At 39.1% G+C, this 26,443-nt stretch overlaps 1 protein-coding gene across 2 annotated transcripts; it reads left to right on the top strand.

Annotated features, from left to right (window-relative positions):
- Nucleotides 1-1,684: 1,684 nt before the first annotated feature.
- Nucleotides 1,685-26,189, top strand: LOC149003071 (uncharacterized). 2 transcript variants are annotated; one of them, XM_089138908.1, is made up of 11 exons: nt 2,035-2,124; nt 2,230-2,300; nt 3,811-3,854; nt 5,613-5,721; nt 9,852-9,978; nt 10,070-10,749; nt 12,087-12,474; nt 13,420-13,678; nt 16,195-16,359; nt 19,750-20,247; nt 25,234-26,187. In XM_089138908.1, the coding sequence occupies exons 4-11, from the start codon at nt 5,658-5,660 to the stop codon at nt 25,528-25,530; spliced, it is 2,478 nt and encodes an 825-aa protein (XP_088995034.1). In that variant the 5' UTR covers nt 2,035-2,124; nt 2,230-2,300; nt 3,811-3,854; nt 5,613-5,657; the 3' UTR covers nt 25,531-26,187. The 2 variants fall into 2 exon arrangements, with proteins under 2 accessions (XP_088995033.1, XP_088995034.1); XM_089138907.1 differs by lacking the exon at nt 2,230-2,300 and having other exon boundaries at nt 1,685-2,124; nt 25,234-26,189.
- The last annotated feature ends 254 nt before the right edge of the window (nt 26,190-26,443 follow it).

The following is a 26,443-nucleotide window of genomic DNA, read 5'->3' on the forward strand; positions in this document are numbered from 1 at the left end:
GAGAGAGAGTCGGCGGGAGAAGGAGCAGGGGAGGCGGAGAGCCTGCATAGGCAAACCTCTCCGCCTCAAACGACGGTGAAAATCATGCTTGTGAAAAGCCTGCAGAGGCATTACATATACCATAGGAAACATCAAACATATCTCCTTACACAATAAAAATAGAGATGCTGATTTCAATTCACAGACTCAACATAAGATTAAAAAAAAAAAAAAAAAGAGAGAGAGAACAAGAGAAGAAAGAGAGAAGACATTACACACTCATAATCACAACATTTAAATTAACACAAATAATTACAGCATTATTGTATATATGATGTGGGATAATCATTAATCAAGGCCACTAATTTTACAAGATAAAGGAAAATTAATACCACTAAACAACTTTGTCTGCCTCAAGTTTACACAGAGTCACACACCCATCTTAAAGCATTAAATTACTTATGCGTAACATAGTGCAGCCTACAGTCTAGATCAATATGTGTGGTTGAGAATAAATCTTAACCACTAATTTCGCATAAGTATTATTATTTTTTGTGTCTGAGGTTCATTCGGGCCAGCTTGCATGCAATAAGTATTATTTGTTTTACGATAAAGTTTAACTGTGAAACTAAATCTCGACCACAAGTTTCGATCTCAACAATTAAACTGCGAGCATGGATCGTCTCTCCTGACAGGGAGTACTCTGCGCTTCTTTGACGACTTTACAATCACAAACTATGTGGAGCCAACAAGTAAAAAATAATAAAACATTAAAAAAAAAAAAAAAAAACTAGCACCCTAATCCCGTAGACCCCTGTAATTTGTGGTCAATAGATGTTAGGGGAGATTAGAGCTACAATAGGGCCGGACTTTTTCAATCCTAAGCCCAACCCTGTATATTGTAATTTAAGTTCATTATTGCCTTAACCCTAATTCATGGTCAATGATTATTTTCCTTGACCCTAAGCCCTATAGGGCCAAACCAAGCCAATTTTTGCCCTGATTTACCTTGTCTTTGGCCCTAATTAGCCTTGACCTTGTCCATAGCCTTGATTGGCCGTATACTTGGCCTTGTACTTGATTGACCCTATACTTGGCCTTGATTGGCCATATCCTTGTTCCTATTCCTAACTCACTGAGATTAAGCATAAATGACAAAATTAGAGCCAAGATTAAGGTCAAAATTAGGGCAAAAAAAATCAGGGACAGGTCTTGACAAGCTCGATTGGCCAAAGAGTAATCCCATGCCTGCCCTTGGCCCTAACCCGTCCTCAAAGCCAAAATCTTGAGCCCAAACCATATTTGGGCTTAGGGCATACTTAGGGTGGATTAGGGCTATCAGGGCCAAACTTGCACCCACAGGGGAGATGATCTGAACTCATAGAATACAATGTGCTTGCACCCAAGTAGACTAGTAGAGATCCTTAAAACATCCACCATGTAATAAAAATTGTAATGACAGAAGAAAAAAAAAATTTGATAAATGAAAAATTGAAAAAGAAGTTAATGTAGGGTTGATCGAGTGGTAAGATTCACACTTTTCGGGAGAGGTCCTGGGCTCAACCCTTGCCGTAGACAAAGCTCCCACCTGAGAGAAAAAGAAAAAAAAAGAGAAAAGAAAAGAGAGACGTAGAATGGGGTCCGTACTCGGTAGTGATAGTATATCAGATGAAATTACTACGTATCGCTACTGTAAACACTAAACAGTCTCCCAAGGGCAATCGCCATTGTCGCAAGTCAAGTCTCTCTCTATTCTCTTTCTTTCTTCTTTCTCTCTCTCTTTCCTGTCTTCTTCTATCTCCATTACAAATCAATTCAAAAACCCAAGAATCCTCTCTCAATCTTTCCATTGCTGCTTTCACCAAAGACCCTTCTCATCTTCTTTTGCTTTCTCTGTTATTTTCTTTCATTCTGCTTTCTTTCTTTTGGTTACCTTTGCCCCCTCTTCTCCACCTCTAGCTCCATCTCTTTCTCCCTCTTGAAACATGAGCAGCGGTTTTAGGGTTTCAATTCCTAACAATGTCCGTAAAACGATCCAAAATATTAAAGAGATCGCTGGGAACCACAGCGATGAGGAGATATATACAATGCTTAAAGAGTGCTCGATGGATCCCAATGAAACCGCGCAGAAACTATTGCTTCAAGGTATCGCCTTTTCGATTTGCTTTTCTTGTAGGTGGGTTTCTTTAGTTAGTTCGATCCTGATTGTGTTTCTTTTGGGTTGGATCCATGGGGTTCTTTTGAGTTCAGATGTGATTTGGAAATATTTGGCGGTTGGGTAAGAGGGATTTGATTGCACTACAGTGTCTGATGCAAGCTATGTAAGATTGGCTTAGCTCTTGTTTGTCTTTCATTTCCCATTTATTTCCCTAATTTTTGGTACGGTTAGTTTTTTTCTTGGACATCAAAATGGGGTTTTGCGCACCTAAAATTTTCCTAGTCCAGGGCTTGCATTTTAGTCTGAAGGTTCTAATGCAAAATCTGATTCGTTGCCTGTGCCTTTTTCTCTCTTTTTTTTGTTTTTTGGGTGGTTTGGCCTTCTGGGTGTCAAATCCACTTCCCACTCAATTCAACACAATATTGGAAAGAATTTAGTGATTTGGAGATTGTATATTGTTGTTCTACTGATACTGCCTCAGAAGATTTTGACTTTCGCAGCGTAGTGAATACTTGTTACACCTGGTTGGTGGACCGGCACAGGTGAACTGAAGTTCCTTACAAGAACACTTTTTTTTTTAGATGAGACTCGATGACGGCATCTAGATTGCAGAAAAGGTTATATGGAACGATAGAACTCGAATCCCATAAAAGTTCTGTGTAGTTGGTTCACTTGGTTATCTCTCTGTGTGTATTTCAACCCAGTGTCAGCCACTTGTGTCATCACTGTATAGAGACAACCTCCACTCACCCAAAAACCTTTTTTTTTTTTTTTTTTTTTTTTTTTTTTTTGGGGGGGGGGGGTTTGGGGGTTGGAGGTTTTCTCTTTACAGTGATGACACAACTCGTTGATATCGGGTTTTCTAGTTTCAACAATCATAATCAGGAGTTATTTGCATGTCTCTCATTGTTTCTCTGGTTGTTGAACTGTGTTCATGTAAATTTTGTCACTGCCTTGACAAGTAGTTTTGAGACTACCACTTTGTAGCTTTGATCAATTCTGTGGTTCAGTTAATGTTTGTTTCTTATACATGATTTTGGTAGGCCATGGGTGTGAAATTATTATTTTAATTTTTCTTGGGGCGTCTTCCTATTAACATCGTTCTTACTTCTTACTCAGTTGGCCACCCCCTTTTTAGTTTGTTACATGTTGCATGTTTTGATGGAACCCAGATTATGTTCAGTGCTCGTTTACCACTACTTAGCTTCTGTAATCATGAAGTTAAAAAGTTATCCTGGTATGCTTTTGGTAATGATTTTGTGTTGGTTACAGATGTAAACAAGCTTGAGTAATGGTTTTCTGAATTCACATTTTAGTGATAACGTGAGTTGAAAATTGATGCCATGAGGTGATATGATGTGAGTTTGAACATAGATGCAAAGAGTTGATTGATGTAATCGATGGTTTCACATTGTAATTCTAGGATACCGTCCATCTTATTTTATTTGGCAGGTTACATTACTTGCTTTTCTGATGTTGGTACGCACTCTTAATGAATTCATGGTTTTGTTTCAAACAAATGGAACCTTTTTGTTGATTCCCTGTATTGAGCTTTCATTGTCTTTATTTACCTCTCTTTGTGGACATTTTCTACAAGATCTGGGAAGTTGGGAGCCATGTTCAACGTCTAACATGCTTAATGAATTCCAAACCTGTATTCTTTTTGTTCACAGATCCATTTCATGAGGTCAGAAGGAAGCGTGACAAGAGAAAGGAGGTGAGTTTTTCTGTTGAGTCGATAAACATCACTTCATTCTAATTTCTTGTTACAGTTTTATTCATTGAATAGAACACAAAGACTTTGATTAACATTTTTAGTTTTTCAGTATAAACCAACCTTGCTTTTGATTAATCTTTGATAATATAGATTTTGTAATCTGACTGGGTTTTCTTCTTTTCTTCCAAGAGTTTTAGTATTGACATCTTGCTGATTGTATTCGTACAGAGCTACCTTTTTTTTTTTTGGGGTGCGGGTGTTTAAGTGAATAGAAAAGAACTTACTAGGTTCAATTAGGTGTTGTGTTTGATGAATAATGTTCTCTCCTTTTGTGGGCGGATTTGTGACTGTGTCTAATCTTTAGTTAATATCATGTACAAGCAACGTGCACTTGCTGCCATATTTTGTTTCAGCTTTTACTCTCAAAGAGTAATATTCTGGTTTCAGTTTTGACCAATATTCCGGTTTCACTTTTGACCATAACTGGATTAATTTGAGTTATTCAGGTCCATTGTGTGGTCTGTGGAGCACTCACTGTTCCTCTCTAAATTATGACTTGGGTCAATTTCAGTGAAATTGCTGCTGTACTTCTCAAGGTGACTTTTTGGATGCGTTTGTTTTGAAGTGAGATCTGTGTACATCTGAACATGCTGTGTAGATGCCAATACCAGTTTTTTTTTATTTTTTATTTTATTTTATTTATGATAGAGATTCACTGTAAGTTGAACGTTGAACATTGAACATAAGTTGAAAAGACCATGTGAGTGCTGTCAACAATTTGGTTAGCTTTTGAAACACTTATTTGTTTTTTACCTATTCTTTTTGGTAGCTTTCAGTAGGGATTAGGGGAGCTTGGTAATGCTTCCAAAGGATTTGGTCTCAGCAATGTGTAGTGTTTATTGGATAAATAATTGAAGTCGTGAAGATGTCGTGCAAACGTGGATTTTAACAACCCTTATCGAGTTGCTTGTGGGCCCACCCAGCAAGGAAGCACTCAAACCCAATGTTAAAAGGCAGAACAGCTTTATTTCTAAGGTTTGATTGGGGTTGACCCATACCTTAGCCGGGACGACCCTGTCTATTGCATGTATGACAGTTTGGTCGAATTCCGCTCTTTGGTTTCGGATGTTTCTGTTTGAACCTTGTGTTTCCATGCATCTATTTTTCTGTATTTCTTTCAAGTTTAATTAATGAAGCTTTTCTTCTTACCAAAAAAGAAAAAGAAAAAAGAGGCAGAACAGTAAATAAAACAACACTTAGAAGGTTTAGCAATTCTGGAAATAAGTTGAAGTTCATTAGAGAGGGGCAAGATTGAAATTTATTGGAAGTTAAGAGAATGAAATGCTACATATATTAGTAAAAGGGGTAAACTAGGAAGTAACGCAAAAATAGGGAGATTCTAATTATGGGGGCCCCAACTCCGGTTACATCAGGTGCCCAGCTCTGGTTACATCTGGTTCTCAAATGGGTTCAGGTCAATCTGTGGGAGTACATCTGCATCAAGATGAGGTGGATTTAATAAATTTTGGGACAAGAAGTGGGATTTAGGATGGCTTTATCCTTGGATTTTAAGGCATTCATGACCTTTTATTGCAGATATTGCATTTTAAAGTTCATAATTCCTATGATCCTAGTCATGTGGAGTCTGTGTGAGCTTTTTTTTAATGTTGGCTTTCTGTGACCAACTGTTATTTGTATATTTTTCTTTTCCATTTATCCAGTTGATTGATATTTCTCTGCTTCTCTGTTTTCTTGTAGAATCTGAACAGCAAAGACCCTGCAGACTCTAGGTGGAAACCAGGCATGCAAGGGAGAGGAGGGGGTAGGGGTGGTCGTGCTAACTATTCTCCACGATATGTTTCACATGGTATGATTCCAATTTCAACTTTAATTTGTTAAGCAATTCCAGCACCCATTACTAGAGGCATGTAATTGATCTTTTCGCTCCCAGATATTTACTGCAGCAACTCAAATCATTTATTCCAATTCATATCGAGTATAACAATGTTATAGTTAAAGTGTGTGACTATTGTGTCTTGTTCTACCAAAAGAGCATCTGGTGTATTTGCCTGGAGACTTTTATCGAGGCAGTGATTTATGGTTTGACCTTCTAAGTGTTGTTCTCACCTTGAAGATAATGTCACCCTTCGAAATTTCTTTCTTTTTTATTTGTTTGTTGGGGGGGGGCGGGTGTAGTGTTCCGGTATGAGGTTTCATTATTTTGCAATTGATTTCTAGGTCGTCCTTCTCTTATCTTTCTCTCTCTCTCTCTCTCTTCTCTCTCTCTCTCTCTCTCTCTTATTCCCGTTCACTTTGTTGTAACTGCCAGTTTCTGTTGTTTCTGTGGTGCTTGTAAAATTACCATAGGTTTCAGGTTCAAGCTTTTACATGTTGCAGATTAGGTGGCTGGCAAGAACCACATTTTGTTGCACCATCTGCTTTTCAGCTTGGTGCCTGGCTATTCAATTGGTGGCCTTTATATCATGCTGGACAGCATGACAAAAATAGAATGGTGTCAAATCAAAGTGATTTTGAGAAACTGCAGTCTGCAGTCAAGGCTCAGGAAGTTACCACACCAAGTGGAATTACAACTTTCTATCATGTTTTGGGTTGTCTCTACCATGTGTTGTAAATTCAAATAGGATCCGAGTGCACAAGGCTCCCATTACCGATGGGTCTAGGATGGGCAACTGTATACAGCCCTGCCCTCGAATATTCTTATTAATGTAAGACTGCAAACCCAAGGGTAACAGTCCCAATATGTTGTTCAAGCTCCTAATACTGCTGATTTGGCCCTGCGCTGATTCAGGAGCTTCTACCTTATTAGGGAAGCCCAGGTTTAGGTCTAATAAAGTCCAGAAATAGAAGGTAATGGATGTGAAACAATCCAGCCAATGGAATTGCTGGATTGGGATCAAGTGTAGGTGCAAACAACAGTAGAAAACAAACACTTCAAATCTAAGTCAATCTTGACTTAAGGGTTGTTCAGTTATGATCTTTACAAATTGCAGCAAGAAGACTAAGTCACAGGAACAGCAGCAGCCTTCAATAAATGGGTAACAGTAGTCGCAGTCTCTGAAATCAACTGAGGATGGATTCTGATATTCAATTTGAGACCTTAATGGATTGTTGTGGATACAAACAGTAACGACAGCAAGGAAAAGATAGGGAGAAGGGTATAAGAAGATAGAAAGAGGGGGGGGGTTAGCAAGATGGGCTATCTCAGCCCAGGGTCTCTCACCCACAGCTATCTCAGCTGTTGAACATGGATTTCTCGATAAGCAATGGCAACATGGCCTGCAAATTTGATTTCTCTAAAGTCTAAATTTCAGTTGTAATGTTGATGTATCTAGCCCCCAGCCAGCCCAAAAGAGCCAAGAAAGCGCCCCAAGCCCATTGGGAAGTTGGGCCAAACCAAAGGGGCCGGATTCTATCCAGAGGTAGATTGGTCATTTCCCTTCCCCTGGATTGAGATTAACTAGTTGACCAAGTCCACTTTTATTTCTGAATTTTAATTATGTTTTTATTTCTTAATTTGGAGTCTTAGTAGTTGAATAATTTTGGCATTTGTTTGTTGGTGTGATAGGGTTTTTAATTTTAGAAAGTCCAGTTTTAGTAAGTAATTGGATTCCTATTTAGTAGGGAGTTCATTAGTTGAGTCCTAAATAGGTAAGTCTTGGTTACTTGGGGACCATGTTCCATTATTTGAGTCTATTTGGGTTAAGTGGCAATAATTGCCAAGATTTCAATGTATTTTTCAGTTTTGAGTTAATGAAATCATGCATTGAAGAAAAACTTGGTATAGTCATGGGATCCCGGGGGGGGGGGGTGGACCTGCAGCTGAGTTTTGAGCTTTGTTTTTGCAATTTTCAAGTTGTTTCTTCTTCTTCCAGCACTCAAGCGACAATCACAGCAATCTTTCTCTACATACATGTAAGTATGGCCCCTTCCCCTTCGAATTCCTGCAGCTCCAGCCCCGTTCCCAAACCCTAGAAACCAATCCCCTTCTTCTTCTTCCCACGTTTTCAGATCCCACCCCAACTATGACTCCCTCATTCCAGCCCCAAAACACCTCATTATACCCTTCCTAGAGACGCCCAAGCCTATAGAACCAAGTCCTAACCTCTTTTTCCCCAAACCAGTCCTATTTTCTGAGTTCTGAAATTTCTGCACTTCATTTTCTTCAATTGAAGTTGCAGAATTTTAAGAAATTCCAGAAAATTTCTAAAACATCCTAAACTCCTTCCCTGCATATCTAAACCTGTTTCTGAACTGCAGAGTATTCCTTCACTAGTGCTAAATTGTAGAACAACAGCCCAACTCCGCAAACCATAACCCTAGTCGAATCCCAGTTCAACTAGGATTCGAATTTCCAAATTTGAGTTGGAAATCCTATTCAATTTCAGACCTGAATTGACATTCACAGCAGCCTTATTGGCCCCAATACCCTTTGGCCGAAACATCTAGAGGCCCTAATTATGTGCTAGTTCTACCTTTGAAGATCCTGATTTCCAACCCTAAACCGTGGGTTGTATCAAATGTAAGGGCCTATTTATAGCTTGTCTAAGGCTTTACAATGAATAGAAGCTTAGTAGAGTGAAAGTAGACACTAATAACCTAGTAACTAGTGAGAATAGAATCGTATGGAAAATATAAACCAATAAAAATTAGAAATTACTAGGCTTTGTAATTCAGCCATTAGAAACCATAGTTGTCAAGGTGTCAACTGTCAAGGCGAGCTGAGGTGATAGAGGACGACAAAAACCAAGGTGACACCAAGCAAGAAGTCGCCTTGACCCAAAAAAGAGCCAATGCGCCAAGGTGACACTTAGGCAACGCCTTAACAACTATGCTAGAAACTAGACTGATAGGCTCCTCATATCTCGTGTGTATCTCGCAAGCACAAGAAGAAAGTTGGATTTGGAAAACAACAGCTAGGGAAGACAATCAGATATGGTCTTGAGAAGGAGGTTGCTGAATAGAGAAAGCAATCAGATCTGATCCTGAAAAGGAGGTTGCTGAATAGAGAATGATTTGCAGAATATTGCATAATATTTACTACTGAATAAGAGGGATTCGGGACAGGCAGAATATTGTGAATGATTTGCAGAATATTGCAGAATATTTACTACTAAATAAGAGAGATTTGGGGACAGGCAGAATATTGCAGAATATTACTATTGAATGAGAGAGATTTGGGGAGATTAGGGTTGATTAGGGGTTATAAATAAAGGTAAGATGTGAGTATTAGAAAATGATTATTTATGTGAGTGTTTGGGCAGCCGTAGGCTGAGGGGCAGCAATGTGCTGTGGGGGTGACTGGCACCATTGTAACCAGTTTATCATTGTTTTTCGTTATTCTATCAATTAAATAATATCAGTTTTGCATTTGGTTCGTGGGTTCTTATCATAGACCAACCTTCTAAATCTCCCAAGAAAAAAGTTTTCATGTAATCTGATCTTGGGCCCCACAAATCATCTATGAATGTTCGCAATAGGCCAAATAATGGGCCGTGATACTGTTCACACAAAAAGTGACATGAGCGGTGTTTTGGCCTCCCTTCTTCATATTTTGTTCTATTGCAGCAGTCCAAGTTGACTTGTTTAAATTTTGGGGCAAGGGGACCTTCTACTTGGACCAGCTTGCTGGTTTGAGCTGGCTTCCAGTGTTGGTCTTAATTGGTCCTTACTGGTTCATTCCTTATCTGATTCCAATCTGTCCAGGTTCTATATTGGACTTTTTATTTCAGTTTCCCACATATTTTGTTGACTGAGTTTGAAGTTTATGCCTCAGGCCATATGGCCCCACTCCTTATGCATAAAAAGCTACATGCCTTATCTCATCTTTGTTCCTTAGTTTTTTCATGGCATCGATCTTGATATTGAAGTTGATGGTGATGATGGAAACCTGCCTCACTACTTTTTATTACAGTTATTTTCAGGACACAGTTTCAGTGTCTGTGATGTAATTTACATTTTTGTTTGCCTTGTTGGCAGATGCTGGTGGTGGGAGGAGTGTTGTGTCTGGAAAAGAAAATGGAGTCAACCAAGGCACTGAGAGAGGTATGACACCTTTGCCAGAATCTCAGGATACTGAAAAGAAAACATTGGCTCCTGTGTCAGGGTGAGTTTTTGTCCACTTAATATTTGATTCTTCTTTTTATTCCAGTCCTATTGTTTTCTGTTTTATGGATTTTACTGAAACTTTTTTCCAGCTCTGCAACTGTTGTGGCCAATGGCCCCTCAACTGTGACTACTGGGAATTCCAGTCATGGACTTGCTTCACAACTTTCCACGGGCAATGAGACACACACACCTGAAGAAGGTTCAGGTTTTGTTGGCATAAAACTGGCATGTGGAGCTCCACATCTAAATGTGAATGCAAATAGCAGTATCCCTGCACCTGTGCCTATAGTCTCTCGTGGGCAATCGACACCATGCTCTGATCGCCTCCTTCCATCCATTACTCCTACACCTGTGTCTGGTTTATATTCCTCTGCTTTAGATCCTGTCCTGGTGCATTCTATGGATTCACGGCCTCCGGGTGTGGTGGGCACAATAAAGCGTGAAGTAGGGAGCCAGCGAATGGCTGTTGAACCAAATGCTACCATCTCTGCTGATAGCACCTCAACTGCTCCTCAGGATTCCTCCAGTTGTCTGGACAAAACTATAGGTCTTGATGTAACTGAACCTGAGTTCTCATCATTGAGGAATGAGAAAACTGTTTCAGAAATTGGGAACACTATGCATGGAAAGATGCTAGGAAAATCACTGGGGGCTGACAGGAACAAACTTTCTGAGCCGTCACATCCTACCTCTTCTACTCATGGTGGCTCTAGTAGGCCTTCATCTAATTATGGCAATCGGTCACAGCAACTTGTTGGTCCTCAGAAGGGTAATATACTGTGCTGTAAAAAACTGATATGGTTTATTTAGTTTTGGATTGGTATGTTAGGATATATATGGTTAAAAAAGGTAATACTGAACTTTTTTTTTATTTTTCTTGGGGTACTTTTTCTGTTGGGGGAAATGGTGGGGGCTGGGGGTTTATTGAAGCAATCAATTCTTATGAACTTTAATGGACTAAAGAGTGTAGCTAGTGAAATGTGTTTGAAGTTTAATATTTAACTAAGGTATGCTTTCTGTGATCTTTGAGCTCTGAATTCCTTCTTAAATTTCAAAATAAGAAAATGGGAGGAATTGATGACTATTTCAAATGATTTGTCATAGCAAGACCACAAAGTTAATTGACAGCATCATCAGAAAAATGCAAATGTGTGGCTCAAAACTATAATCAGCTAATCACTTTGAAGAACTTATGTTGCTGAGAAGAGAATTGCTATCTGGGAATGTAATAAATAATAGGAAGGACAACTTCTCATGTGGATCATCATATAGATAGTGTATTGATGACTAATCAGCAAACATGATTAGAAATCGGGTTGTGCCGCATGTCCTGATAATTCATGTGAAACACATTATCTGGAGGGATCTTTGAAAGGATATATATGACAATGACATTGTTTTTTCTTTTCTCTGTGACTTTATCTAACTACAACTATTTAAAAAACATGTTTTATCTGTTGGCAACTTACGTCTATGTGTTTCCAGACTAATTTAGCACTGGTCATAAGATTTCTTAGTTTGCATGTGTAGATGAGGGGTTGCATGCATTTTTAAGCTCCATAATGAAGTTGGGCAACATCATAATCTATGCATGTGCCATGCACATTCATTTCGCGTCTTTCTTGTATCCATCTTTTGCATGACTCAAGAAGCCATTCTTAGTGTCTTAGTTATAATCTAGATTTTAGACTTTTTGTTCTCAGTAAAGCTACTCTAAACTATTTTCTTGTTTTGTTTTGTTTTGTTTTGTTCATCTTTACTTTGGAGGGTTGTAGTTTGGCCTGGAGAGCTTCAAATGAGTTTGAGAGAGTTTTTGTTTTCACTAATTCATACTTATATATCCTTTTTAATGGTCCGTAGCTCTTTTGATAATATTCTTTGCTCTTCTGGGGTTATAGTCATAAACCTTAAATGACAATTATGCTTTAATGCCTATATGCAGATTTGATATTTAGCATTTCAATGGAAAAAATTCAGTTAGAAAAATGAATGATAAGGATACTAAGTTTTCCAGTGATTTGCATCTTTTTTGCATTAAAGTAGTTTCAATTGTCTGTTTTACTTTATTAACGTATACACGTTACGAGGTGAATTGTTTCTCCTCAGGACCTAGCAAGGAATGGAAACCAAAGCCTATAAGCAATAATACTTCCCATCCTAGTGGAGCCATTGGTATCTCTGATGGTGCAGCTATCTCTGTTGAAGCTGGTGCTCGCTCACAACCTTCACTGAGTGCTTCATCTTCAGAAGAAACAACTTCGAAGTTGCAAAAGAAGCTGGAAACCTTACCATTCTCAGAGGGTCAACATGTTATTATTCCTAACCATCTCCATGTTCCTGAGGCAGAAAGAACTGGATTGAGTTTTGGAAGCTTTGATGCTAGTTTTGCAGTCAGCATGAGCTATGCAAATGGTCCTGATAGTGATAAGAGCTCCACACCTCTTTCTGAATATTCACAGGAGATTGATGAAACTGCTGAGGAGGCTTCCTCAAGGTTCGTAACAGAGAACACTTTTTTGTTTTCCTGTTAGCCTTTAACAAATTATGTCATAGTTTGATCAGAAACCATGTGTTTTCCCCCTCTCTCTCCACTTCCTATTTTGCAGTCATCATTCTCTGTTCCTGCCTTCCTGGTATGAGATCATGCAACCTGTTACATGATTATTTGGCAGACCATCAAACCCTTTGGATGAATAATATAATTATGGCTTTGCGTTGTACAAGTTGCAGGGATAGTGCATATTGGGACCATATGCTTTCAAGAAGATCATTCCTATACAGGAGTTAGATGTTAAGATCCAAACATCTGGGGATGCTTACTGCTAAATCTGGTGGAGGGTTCTGAACAAAATACCTACTCATGATACGTTTCTGGTTATTTTGTTGGTTTGATTTCAGAATGTGACAAATTAGAACCCTAAACACCAGAGCTGTGGCTGGACAACGGAAGAAGGTTCCTTTTTTTGGGGGGGGGGTGTTGTGGGCAGGAGAAGGGAAGGGGGGCTGCCTTCACAATCACTTTATTTATGCTAATTCAGATTGCATAGAATAGACAGCTCTCCTAATCCTACTAGGAGTAATACATAGAAAACCTAGTTGCAGATAGGAAGACAATCTTGGACTAAAAGTAACATACATAGACTGTTACTTGAATTACTATAAAAGCAGAACTAATTAAGGCGTATCTTGGTTGGAATATTTAGAAGAACGAACATTCTAACCAAGATACATTCATAACACAAAAGAATTCGCCTAAACAAAAATATATCTTACGGTTGTTCTCCAGCTCCTGTAGATCCCTGTTTCCTGTTTGCTTGTTTGCATATTTTCAATTTTGTTTGTATGTTCTAGATTTATCATACTTTTTATGCCTGTATCATACCTGTTTCCTTTACGACCCATATTTTCCGATTTCTAACTTGTTTTATAATTGGTGCAGCAATCAAAATGCATCACCTATTGCTCAGGAAGAAGGATATCTTGATCAGCCATCATCACCCACACAAATGCCAGAAAATCTGCCAGCCGAAGAAGCTGATGTCTCGTCCAATCAAGTCACGGAGTGTGATCAGTCCAAGCCAGAGATAGCTCTTCCGTCTGCTGGTCCTCAGTTCTCGGTTGTTCACACTGCTCCAAATTTCAATTTTGGATTCATGCCAGGAGGCCAGCTTGCACCCTTTGAAAGCACAGACCCTCAGGTATGTGATATCTCTTAACTTTCCAACATCCATCATTAGCCTTCAGTTCTTCTTGTCTTAATGTCATCTATCAGTTGTCCATCCCTGTATTTGGTGCTGGCCCTCCTTATATGCCTTTTGTCCGAAATTTCTCATTAGTCTTTCTTAATGCAACCTAGAGTGGGGGGGGGGTAATAGGTTATTACCAGTGGATTTACCTAATTTTTCGGTTTACAGCAAATTTACAATTAAATTGGCAAATTGAAATTTAAACTTAAGACAAAATTGCAAACACCACAATACAAGGGATTTTATAATGGTTCAATTTAGCAAATCTACGTCCACTCCTCTCTAGTTCTTTAGAGAGATTTTGCTAGTGGCTTCTTTCAATACAATGGGTAGATGATCAAATCATTACAATCTTTGTTTTGGTCTTAGGGCAAGAGCACCCTCTACAATGTTTGTTCTAATAGGGCGAGAACACACTCTACAATCTTTGTTTATCTTAGGGCAATAGCACCCTTACAAATTCTAATCCACTAGACTAGAATTGAAAACAATAAGTATATGAATGGTAACATATTACCTAACAAGGGGTGTGGCACTTTACCCCTTGTGTGAATGTGATACAAATGAGTGAATGTCCAAGATTGAATGTATGCACCTCCTGTATTGACATCCCCAAATGCCTTCAATCACCTCAAGCTTGGCTCGAATGAGCTTTCTCCTGTTACCTTGGAATATACTTAAAGGGTTGAGTGATGGTGAGAGGCAAGAACACAAATGAGAATGAGAGGTTTGAGAGCTTGATAGAGTGTAATCAATACACAAGGTAGAGGCTCTCGAATGAGGGTAGTTGGGCTTATAAAGATGGCCTTCAAGTCCCCTAGCCCAAGTCCTAACGGATAGAATTAATAGTCACATTTTGATTGAAAAGATGTGCTATTTGGGGAGACGGTGCACCGTTTGGGCTAATATAGCCATTGGAGTTTAAATGATATAGACGATGGTCATGATGCACCAGTGGGGCTAGACGGTGCGTTGTTCTAGGAGGCGGTGCACTATTCCAGGAGGCAGTGCATTGTCCGGCCAAATGGACTAGTTCGTTAAGCCATTGTGATACACCTTAGTTCATAGAGTGCTCCGTTTGAGTGCAACCATTTCCAAGCAATGCGCCATTCTAAGGAGACGGTGTGCTGCTTGGGACGGTGTGTGGATTTTTTTATTTTTTTTTGGAGACGGTTCTTGGTCTTCCTAACCAACCCTATGTCCACACACTCTCTCCTAACATGTCCTAGATCATTCTAATGACACGATGCTTGTGATTTCATTGAAATAAATGCCATTACATGTTTATGTGTGCATGAGAGGTCTCCTAGGTCCTAGGTGAATTAAGTCTTCTCCTTGAGTTGGATTTGAGCTTCATCTTCACTCTTGAGTCTTCTTGTGCTCCATTCTTCATGTCCATTTTGACTCAGTCTTCGTCAATTTGACTTGGTCTTCACTTGGGCTTGGACATTTAGTCTTGAGTTCGGCTTGGTTCATCACTCTTGGCTTGAACTAGGCATATACAAGTATACAACCCAATATTGACATTAGTATCTTGTGTTTGTTATCATCAAAACAATGGAGGCTGATGTGGCAATGCTGATATGACATTTTCCCAGCTGTCTTTAATTCTTTATCTCTTAATGTCATCAAATTTTTCTGTATCCCTAACTTTAATGTTGGCCCCCTCCCTATGTGCTAGTAGTACTTGGGTAGTATCCTTGGTCTATGACAACTTTTCTTTCATTATTTATTTATTTGGGTAGAAATCTTCGGTCTATGACAACAGCAGTATACCACATGCATGGGTTTATTCGATCAGGACCCATCAGTGTCTGCTTTTCAAGAAATTATCCTGTCAAAGAATCAACTGAAAAGCCTTACACCATTATTTTTTCCTTCATTTGGCGTTTGATTTCAAGTTGGTAAAAGTTATTATAGATTCAGAAAATTTTGCTGTTGGTTAAATGCTAAAATGATCTGGACATGCTAATTATTTGCAGTGAGGTTCTATTGGCTTTAGTCCATACATTTGTGTTCCATATTTTCTGAACATGAAGCACTTAGCTAGAATGAGGCTTGTCCATGATTTGGGTCCTTTGGATACACAACTGAGTCCAAGATTCGTAGAGTCCAGATGTATAGCATCAACTGTATTTTCATTTTGCGGTCACTAGGGGATACTCTTTGCTATTTCTGGCTGTTTCGGATATAATTACTGATGTAGATCATCTATTAGACTTGTTGAACTTTTGTTTCCAAGTTTTCTGTTTATTCTTCATTTACATCGTTGATTTCGTACCTAAGTTGTACTGTTGAAGAAGTCTTCTTCTGCTTCACACACACTCTGTCTGTCTCTCTCTCTCTCTCTCTCTGTCTCACATGCACACACACACACACACATACACGTCTAGCTGTACTGATCTCTCTGTGCTATCATTTTCCTTGGTTAATTAGGTATAACTATTGACTTTTCCCCCCAAAATCAGGTTCATCAATCATTTGATCCCTCTGCAAGTTATTATACTCAGTTTTACCGTCCGGGTGCTGATGGAGATGGCCGCTTCTCTCCTTTCCTTGCTTCTGGAACTGCCACCAAATACAATGGGAATATTGCAGTGTTGTCGCCTCAGACTGGCCAGTCTCCGCAAGAGGTTTGTATCAATTAAGTGTAGCCTGTTTTTGTATGCCACTGCCATGCTTGGTTTTTGGCACAAATGCTTATCAATCTGAGATTTTGAATGATTCATATGCCAGGCAGCTGCTTAGGTTGGCGAGTACGCAAAGCTGTTCCTATTGGTAGCATCTAGTTTGTCTACATCTTTTCTTTTTTCAGTGCCTGTTAGTGAGGAAGAAACACACACATGATTCTAAGCATTCAAGTAGTTTGATTTTTCAGTCGCTGACTTGCATGACACAAAAGGAAGTGACTTTGCCCATACATTTGGATGCTTCAGACTGAGTACATGCATTTCATATCCTTGGTCTCTACATCTGATTGAAGAGTTGATTTTGATGGAGATCAACCCACCATAGAAAAACAGACTAGAGAGATTGTCTGCCAGTATTTAGTTGATAGAGCCCCTGTTTTGCATGGATACTTCCTGCTATTGAGTGTGATGGCTGTTGTGGCTCAGCCAAAATGGTTCAATTTAAGCATTAAGATGAGATTATCAGGCTGCTTAGTTAGGTGGTGCATGTTTGTCTGAAAATAGCAGTAGAATTAGGAAGACAGGAAAATTGGAAGACTTTATGTCAGTAACTGGACTGCTAGAGTCTGGAGGAGTACGCCAACTGATGTTGCCTCTAATGATTGAAAGCCTGTCATTCTAAGATCTTTTAATGGAGATGACTTAATTGGGGCCAAGAAGGGGTTTTCTATTTTATTTGAAATTTCACTAATGGGCAATGGGGGTTTTCTATTATAGGGGTTGTAATGAGATGAAATCAACGGTAATGATGTAGTTGGTTTATGTGAGAACTCCCATTAATCTCTTACGGGGTGGTTACTTTGGGGGGAAAGATTTAGATTTTAAAGGGTATCAAGGATACTTGGCCTGTGGGAGATATGGTATAAATTCCTTGAGATGGGGAACAGGGGTGTATATCAAATGGGCTGAAACTTGGAGAGGATGTAGGGAAAGATATTAGGATATCTTCGTCCAAGTTTGGGACAAGTCAAACAGTTAGATGGTGTAGATCTAACCTTGAATATTGGGTGTATTGGGAAGTGCGAAAATTCAAGAAATAAAAAATAGGTTATAGGAAAGAGGAATGGAGTGGAGGTTGCCAAATACCTGGAGGGGGGCCTTGTAGATGTTTGGATCAAGTGGAGTTGGGAGTCGTAGAAGGCTGTCCTTTTTGAGCCACAGCAAGGAACCAGGCTTGAATTGACCCTGGGCCTTGTGTTTCTTCAATCTTGGACCTACCAAATTGAATAGAACATTGTGTAGCAGCATGTACACCCACTAGGGGATTCAATTCTGATAAATTTGATTAATAATCTCAGGAGTAGTAGCCTTCCAGTGAATGGGGATAGGCTGTTTAGAACCAAAATTCTAAAGTCCTAATGGGAAAATTCCTTATAAAACAAACAAGAGGAGTTTTAGTTGGACTGTAACTCCCAACTAACATAGATTCGTGTACTTAAAACTGAAATTAAAAAAAAGAAAAGAAAAAAAAAGAATAAGACTTTGCTGCCCTTATTAGTTAAGTTGGACAGAATTTACTTTATTATTCCAAACAAACTAATTAATTAGTCTATATTCGTTCTTGACCTAGAGACTCGAAATCTAGGCCAATAGGATAGATCCATGACCGCATAAACCTATGGAACAGAGACCCAATGCCCATATCAATCAAATCTGAGGTTGATTTCAAAGGAAAATAGCCCAAGTTGGTGCTGGATTTGCATCACTGTCACAACTGTGGATTTGCACTGGCAGGAGAATTGTAGCTAGTGGTTATCTTCATTCAGTTGTGAGAAAATCATTTCTTGGTTGAGGTTTTTATTTGGAGTGGAAGGAGAGATTGAAGGAGGGACCTGATCTTAGGTCTGTGCTGTTATAGGCAGCAGAATGAGGGTTTACTTCTGTTTGTTTCTGGCTAAATGGTCGGGTTTGGACCAGTTTTAGATGAGGTAGGCATATAGCGGAACTGAATATGCTGAAACTGAGCCAAGTAGCATTCAGTTTCATTTTCTCCAACCAAAAGCCAACCATACCCAATGTGGTTAATCGATTTTGAATCAGGTTATGCATCATCCATTAGAACGGCTAGAATTCAACATGTTAATTTGCTGAACCAATGATTTCTCAAATGATGCGCACGAAGTACACTAACCAGACTATAAGAAGGTCTACAAAATTTGTAAAATAAAAACAAAATAAGGTTGTGAAGGATTGGGATCAAAGCCTCTAAGGTGGTTATGTTGATTTGATAAAATATGTTTTGAAGAGTGCATTAGGTGCAATGTTTTACTTGTTTTCTATTAGTAAATTGTGTAGATTGGGGTGTTTTAGTATGTCCCAGCTTATCAACTTTGGGTTTAGAGTCACATTCCTACTTGGACTTTGGCTTTGTAAAGTGTGATAATTCTGTTGTGTTTCAATGGCCCAGAGTAGGCTGTAATGCTGTTTACCAAGTCTCAAGACCAAACTTGGTGAAAAACACGCTGAAACCGTCAACACATCATTTGCAAACAGGTTCTGCAACTCGCTGACATCTCAGTCCAACTCATTTGTTGGGCTCACTGAGTTGGAGTTCCCAAACTGAGTTCTTGAAAAATGTTTAAAATAATGAAGTGAGAACCAAAATACTCATTCCATTGCTTAATTGATTTCTTTTCTGACCTGCTTCTTATTATATACAACTTAATGTGCAGAGATGCATGATCAATCAATTTTAACAGTATTAGTAGCTATATTCAAGTAACCATGCAGGAGGAGTGAGAATTAGAAAATTGAGGGAAGGGGAGGGGGTGACTGCCAAGCAGATCAGCTGACTTGATGCTTCAAGCAGTCTTCCTACCAGCAATATTTATTAACAAGATAATGTGCAGCTTAATGCAGAAGATGGTGTTTGCTGCTCTCAGGGGTCACAAAAGGAATCTGCAGCTCATGCAGAATACAGCTTTATTTTTTCTTACTCCTCATGAGACTTCTGCTTCCCAGATCTAACCCATCTATTTGGGCTTCATAACATGTTCCCTTGGTGATTGTGAATGTGTTATGTACAGCTAAAATGGAACTTCTTTTTGAAAATGTTGCCGTGTTAAGAATTCTGGATTTATTAAAAGGGGATATTACTTGATACTAAACTCTACATGCTCCCATGAGAGTTGGAGAGATGGGCAACAATGTATGTCCACTTGGTTGATTTCTATTAGCTCATGGTGAAGTGCCACTTGTTCATTGTGTATTTACTATATTATTTCAATAAGCTTCAAGAATGTGTACTAATTAGAAATGCTTTATGATACTCTGGACTTTTAGTTCTGTTCTAAATGCCTGTTTCCTGGCTTTACACTTTGTGTCTAATTGCAGAGCGGCAACTCCTTGGTCCTTTCTACTGCAGCTCCAACTCCACTAGTGACTCAAGCTTCAGGAGTCATGCAGAGCTCCATAGCTGTAACTCAGCAACCCGTTCCTGTTTTTAGGCAGCCTGCTGGGGTACACATATCTCATTATCCTCCTAACTACATGCCATATAGCCAATATTTCTCCCCATTCTATGTACAACCTCCAACTATTCATCATTTTCTTGGCAACACTGGATACCCTCAGCAACCTCCAAGTGGCAATGTATATCCACCTGCAGCAGCTGCTGCCACAGGTGTAAAATACTCTCTTTCACAATACAAACCTGGAATTAATACCAACAACTCAACCCACATTGGAATGACCACTGGTTATGGACCGTACAACATCTCCCCTGCTGGTTATAGTGCCAGTCCTGCAACAACCACAGGAAATTCTACAGGGAATGAGGATCTCGCGGCCTCTCCTTTCAAGGAAAATAATATCTACATCACTGGTCAGCAGGTTTGTGTTCCTCTTTCTTTTAAGATCTATATTTTTAATTCTTCAATAGTGTAAAGAAAAGCCTTCTGGTTCATAGTTGTTTTAGTCCTTTGTTGGAGGTTGTTTGTCTTTTCTTTTTAGTTGGCTCTTTCTGGATGCACAGAGAATGCAGTGATAGACTAGTTTTTACTTTACTGCGAGTCCGGTTAAACGGAAAATATTTGAATGGAATTGTTTCTTGCATGTTTCTAGAATACATGGATATAAACCTGAGTGGATATCTGCTGTCACACTTCACTTTCCATCTTCCCTCTGAGGCAAATGCAAATGGTGCTTTCTTTCACTTACAGTTTCTCCACAAGAAAGCGGAGTGCAGAATAATATTGTGGATGAATGGTGACTGTCTTGAAATATAATCTAGAGCTTCTCTGGATTATTCATTAATGCTGCATTGCCTGATTTATGAATCGAATGATGGATTTGACCTCTGGGTTGATTTTGTGCTATGTAGATATGCTTGAACGTCGTGTGTTGACCTACTTTTGTTCTAGAATTAGTTATTTGTAATGCTGACCCTCCCGCTTGCTCTCCCCCACCCGTTTTTCTTTCCTGAATTTTTGAAGTTTGTGGAAGGTGCTTCAGAAACTAGGTACCAGCACAAGTAATGGTTGCAGGAGGCAGGAAATACCAGAATAGTGGTTTGTGCTTAACCTTGGTGCTGTTTGGACTAGTTTTCTGAATCTAACCCCCGACTTAGTTTTGCAACTGTGGGCTGGGCAGGAGTTTCCCTCATCCTGCAGTCCAAGTCAGTTGGTAGTTGAAGATGTTCACATTCTGTAATCTAGGTCAATTGTAGGCTGAATGTTTTGAACAATGCAGAAGTATATTGAACTTACAGGAGTTAAGATATTCTTGTTCAGGATATTCCAGTAGTCTGGTCAAAATTCCCTACTCTGTCTTTTATGGTTGTGGCTTATAATTAGGATTGCATAGTTTTCCAGTCTGACTTTCTATTTATATTTTCTGTATTGGATTCTACTTTTCCTATTGTGCGAATGATTCCCAATTAAGTACCATAATAGGAATCCAGCCTTTAGTTGCATCTTATTCATATACAAAAAGGCAGTGTGGGTGACACTTTGAAGTTCAATCAGTTTGAACAGCTTTCCATTCTTCGTCTTCTCTTGGTTCTGGTTTTCGAGTTGTGCAATCTGATACTTTGTATCAGAGCACAGATATTAATTGGTTGCTCTACAATTTTGGTTTTGAGGTTCCTTCTGAGTTCTACTTAAAAGGGTTGCAGCAACCCTATGCTGCATATTCCTACAAGTTAAAACCATAGATGAAGTTTGCAGTTGAAATTCGTGTTCTACTAATTATCTGCACTCCAAGATCAATTGGAGATTTTTCACTAAAGCTGCAGTTTCTTCTTGAAGACACTACAGTTTTCTTAGATAATGCTATATCTTTCCTGATCCTTCTTGGTCTATCTTTCTTGAATATTGAAGATCTGTTTAGGTCTCCCTCTTCCCTTTCTCCTCCTAGGGAGGTATTTCTACGATCGATCAATTCTATGTGTGGGTTTTTTCTTTCTTTCTTTCTTTCTTCTTCCATTTTTTTTTAAATTTTTTTTTAAAGAGATGAGAGTTCTTGGGCTCTGTTTCTTCTCTTTCAGAATGCCAGTTGGCAATCTTTCTTGCTGTCAACCCTCAAAATTGATGCAGTTTAGATTTAGGTTTCTAAACCTTACTCTTCTCCACTGCCATTATTGTTACTGATACTGTTTTGGGTTCTTGTACCAACATTTCTACTACCAAGTGTACTACTGCTGGTTTGGGTTATCTCAAGCCCCATCTAGTTTTATGAAAGAGCCGATTGGTATTTTACTGACGCCACCACTTTTTATCGATCAGTTGTCCTAATGGCTGGTCCTAAACCACCAATGAACAATGTTGATGCAGATCTAGAGATCCACTTCTTCTAAAAGAACTAGTGGTACTAGTATTTTGTGCTTTTTTCTTAGTTCATGTTTTTAATTGAACCAGGTTTCTGAGTTGGACTAGTGGTTTAATTTGAGTACTTTGGTCTATGTTAAGTCATTTGAATATTCCCTTGGCTAGAGAGTCTTTTTAATTAAGGATCTTAGAAAAAAATAAAATCCTATGGTACTTAAACCCTTCCATGATCTTTTGAGGAGTGTGGTCTTCAGAGTCAGCCTTCGAGTATAACCCTAAGCTATTTAGTGGTTCAATTTAAGTATTTTGGTCTAATTTAAGTCATAGTTATATTCCCTTGGCTAGATGTGGGATCATTTTAATTACAAAATTAAAATTTTTGAAACTTAATCCTCCCAAAACTTTTAGAGGACTGTCTTGTTCAGACCCATACTAGGAGCACTCCTATGCTACAGAGGACTTAAGCCTTATGGCCATATACAAATGAGGAGTTTGAGAGAGATGTGGGAGCTCAGTTTATTCTGATCTCATTTTCTCTGAGCATAATAGTAAATGACAAAGCCTTGATTATGCATCAAAGGGTTCCATTATCTTGGTGTATATATTCTCATATACGTGCACATTGGCACATTGATGTACATCAAATGCTGGACGGAAGACCATCAACCAAGAAACTGGACGAGCACTGGACCAGGCCAGCTCAAGGCAGCCCAATCAGTCCAGTTGGTTCCTCAAAGGGGCAAAAAGAGGCTGAAACACTGTTTGCATGAACAGTTCATAGCCCCATATTTGTCTTAGTGAAGATATTAAGTAAGAAATTTGTGGGGCCCTATATTAGATTGCATGAAGGCTTTATTCTTGGGAGATTTATAAGTCTAATTTGGTTTCTATTTCAGTTAATTATGAATCTGGCTGAATTTTGAAGCATAGTATTTTGTAATTCTAGTTAATTCTATTTTCCCTAAGATTCTACTCTCACTAGTTAATAGTTTAGTTACTTTAGTAATTTCTTGTTTCAGTTTAGGAAGTTTCTGTTTCTTGCAAAGCTTTAGTGATGTTATATATGGGCTCATTCATTGCAATAAAGGAGATTTTGGAGAAATCAAATCCAGGACATTTTGCAATTTGCTTATGGAGTAGTCCATGTTCAGATAGCCTCTGCCATCCCCCTTTCTTCTTCTATCCGTCTTCTCTTCTCCTTCCTCTGTCCTAATCGATCCCCTAGTTTTTTTTAATTTATTTATTTAGTTTACTGCTACTGTTGAGGCCTTTGTGACAGAACAGAGCCACCAATTAAGCCATATACTGATACTGCTGCCATCAATCAAAGAGCGTACTTCTACACCTTGTAGATCTGTTCCACAATTTTTATTTTGTCAAACTTTGGTGGGTGGTCAAGGAATCTGACCAATATGCCAAATGTTATATAACATATTTGATTGAAATACAGATCAGATCAGATGAGAAACGCCATCATCGGGGCGAACGATGCAATAACTTCGGTTAGAGCAAGTCCAAAATAGCATTACAAATGATTGTTTAGACAATGATGGATTTCGTGTCACGGAATGGATCAGGGAATTAAGGATGTTTCCAATACCAACAGCAGCTCGTGCTGAAGCATTGTAGCAAGCTCCAGCACCTATTGATTTTGCACCTTCTAACATTTTCTGAAACCATTTCTCATCACTTTTTAACTTTTCCCCTGCAACTTCATTCTCCAGTTTTGCTGCAGTAACTCTGATCCAATAGACATTTTTATGCTGATCCAGTGATGGTCCATTTGGTCCTCGTTCCATGGTGTTCAATCCAGCCTTTGGTTCCACATCACATATTCTCTCTCTCTCTCTCTCTCTCTCTACCATTTGATGTACTTTCAACCACTGATGAATTTAGGAAATAGCACGCTGATAGGCCTTAATCACAAACGGCAGTGTTGGAATTTACATGAACAAAAACAGCGAGAAAATTAACCTGGATTACCTAGAGTGTCCGCTGCTCCCCAGCAGTGCTCTGCAACCAAAATCACTCTCAGGTTCTTCCATGCCTTCCTCTCTCTCTCTCCCCCTCTCTCTCCTTGCCCATATTCGAGTTGCATAACTGGCCATAACAAACCCATGGTTTGCCCAATCTGTGCCTGGCACATGTCCAGCTTATTCTCCTTGTTTCTATGCGCATAGCTGCAGCTTATTCCTCTTTAATTATTATATATTTATTTGTAACTTTTGCTGGCCCACTAACTACAGTTTACCTAGCTCCACGAGTGTACACTCGTCAGACTAGTGGCTTATCACATATAACTGCAGGAAAGTAGGCAACACAACATGAAAGTGAGGCAACCAAGATGAACGGAGATGCTCAACATGTTTTCGGTCCTATCAAGCTGCTGATTCTCATAAAAATACTTGTTGAGATTTTATTGTTCTCAGCTGGGTTCTTACTTCAAAATTGATACTCATATGCATATTTCTTGATCTGGTTTAGTATGTTTTTGCTTTGATACTCAACTCAGTGTTTTCGTTTTATGGGATTTGCTTTTCAATTTTTTATCATTCTTTAATAAAGACTATATTTGTTCTCTATGGAAAACCATGCGTGTTGTTTTTCACTTCTCCCCATGTCCATCAGCCCCTTGGATTTCTATGTAATGTGCATTATATTTCCCTTCCTCTAGCTTGCAATCTGTATTGTGCTCTCTAATTCAGATGCCAATAACACATCAAAGGACTACCAGTCAACTTCCTCCTCTTGTCCACTCATAAAGTACCTTGATTTTCTAATTTGTTGTTTGATCTTTTCAACTTTGCACTCAATCGATCTTGAAAACTAGCAAATTACAGAGGATTATTTCAATCGTTTAATATTAATATATATAGAAATGAAGAATGCCTGATGGTGTAGCCTTTGCAACCAGAAGCATTCAACATTACCACTCTGCACCTCTGTTAAATAAAAAACCCAACTTCTGTGTATGCCCTTGTATGAACCATGCTGGTGCAGCTGTAGCAACAGATATTATATTTTGCTGATAACAGTGTAAAAACTTTTGCAGAGTGAAGGATCTGCGGTCTGGATTCCTGCACCTGGAAGAGATATCTCTGGCTTGCAGGCCAGTTCTTTCTACAACCTGCCTCCTCAGGGGCAGCACGTTGCATTTGCTCCCACACAGGCTGGCCATGGGGCATTTGCTGGAATCTATCACCCTGCCCAGACAGTGGCTGCAGCAGCTGTTCATCCATTGCTGCAACAGTCTCAGACCATGGCAGGAGCTGTTGAAATGGTAGGGCCCCCAGCTGGTATATATCAGCAACCTCAGCGTGCACAGATGAGTTGGGCAAGTAATTACTGAAACGAGATTCTTTTTGGAGACTGAAGTCACGAGATAGAAATTGATATCTGGATTCTTGACACATGGAGAATTGATGAAGGGACACATTGGGAAGAATGTATGCAACTTGCATGATCTTGAGTGTACATATATAGAAGATGAACGGGAGAAATTGTGGTTGGAATGGTTGGGGATGGAGAAAGGTGGGATTCAACTGTGACAGATATTGACCATTTTAAGTTAATTGCAGAGCTTTGTGCAGGTGTAACTTGCTTGATGCTGGTACTGGACGTTTTTTAACCCCAGTTTTAACCTTGTTGAGTAGAAATTCTAGCCTGTTTTCATTTTTTCAATGACCATGGGTGGTGGCTTTATTGGATATTTATCTTATTTTTCTCCTTTTTGAGGTCTATAGGGACTCCTGAAGGTAAGATGAAGTTGGTGGGTTGGGCGGGGTGGGGGGTTTCATTCTTTTTCTTCCAGTCTTACCTGTAAAGTAAATTTTGAAACTAAAGAGATGTTGATGTATGCCAAACTGTTGTAATTGGTTTAAGGGAATAGAATTTCAGTGTGTTCCCTTTTTCATTCGAAAGATACATGGAATTATTACCTGGGAAGCTATATGCAAGTTCAGAAAGCTTCTTAAAGTTTTAGAGGCTTTCTTCTGATTGACCTGTAGGGACATATTTGATTCTTATACCACTGAGCTTGAGATCTTGGGATCCTTGCAGTTCTCTTCCATATGAACTTCTGGTGATCTCATTTTTTTTGGGATGGGATTGGTTTTTTTTTTGGTTTGGGGGGGGGGGGGTGTTAGGATCGAATCTCAGGAATCATTACACAATGAAGAGAAAAAAAGAAGAGATAATGAATGGATAGACATGCAAAGTCTACTATGTTATGTTTGGTCGAAGGGATAAATTCTCTCTGTGAT

The sequence above is a fragment of the Hakea prostrata genome, chromosome 10, assembly GCF_041222555.1.
Source record: "Hakea prostrata isolate BN-2017 chromosome 10, UWA_Hpros_2, whole genome shotgun sequence".
Classification (NCBI taxonomy): Eukaryota; Viridiplantae; Streptophyta; class Magnoliopsida; order Proteales; family Proteaceae; genus Hakea; species Hakea prostrata.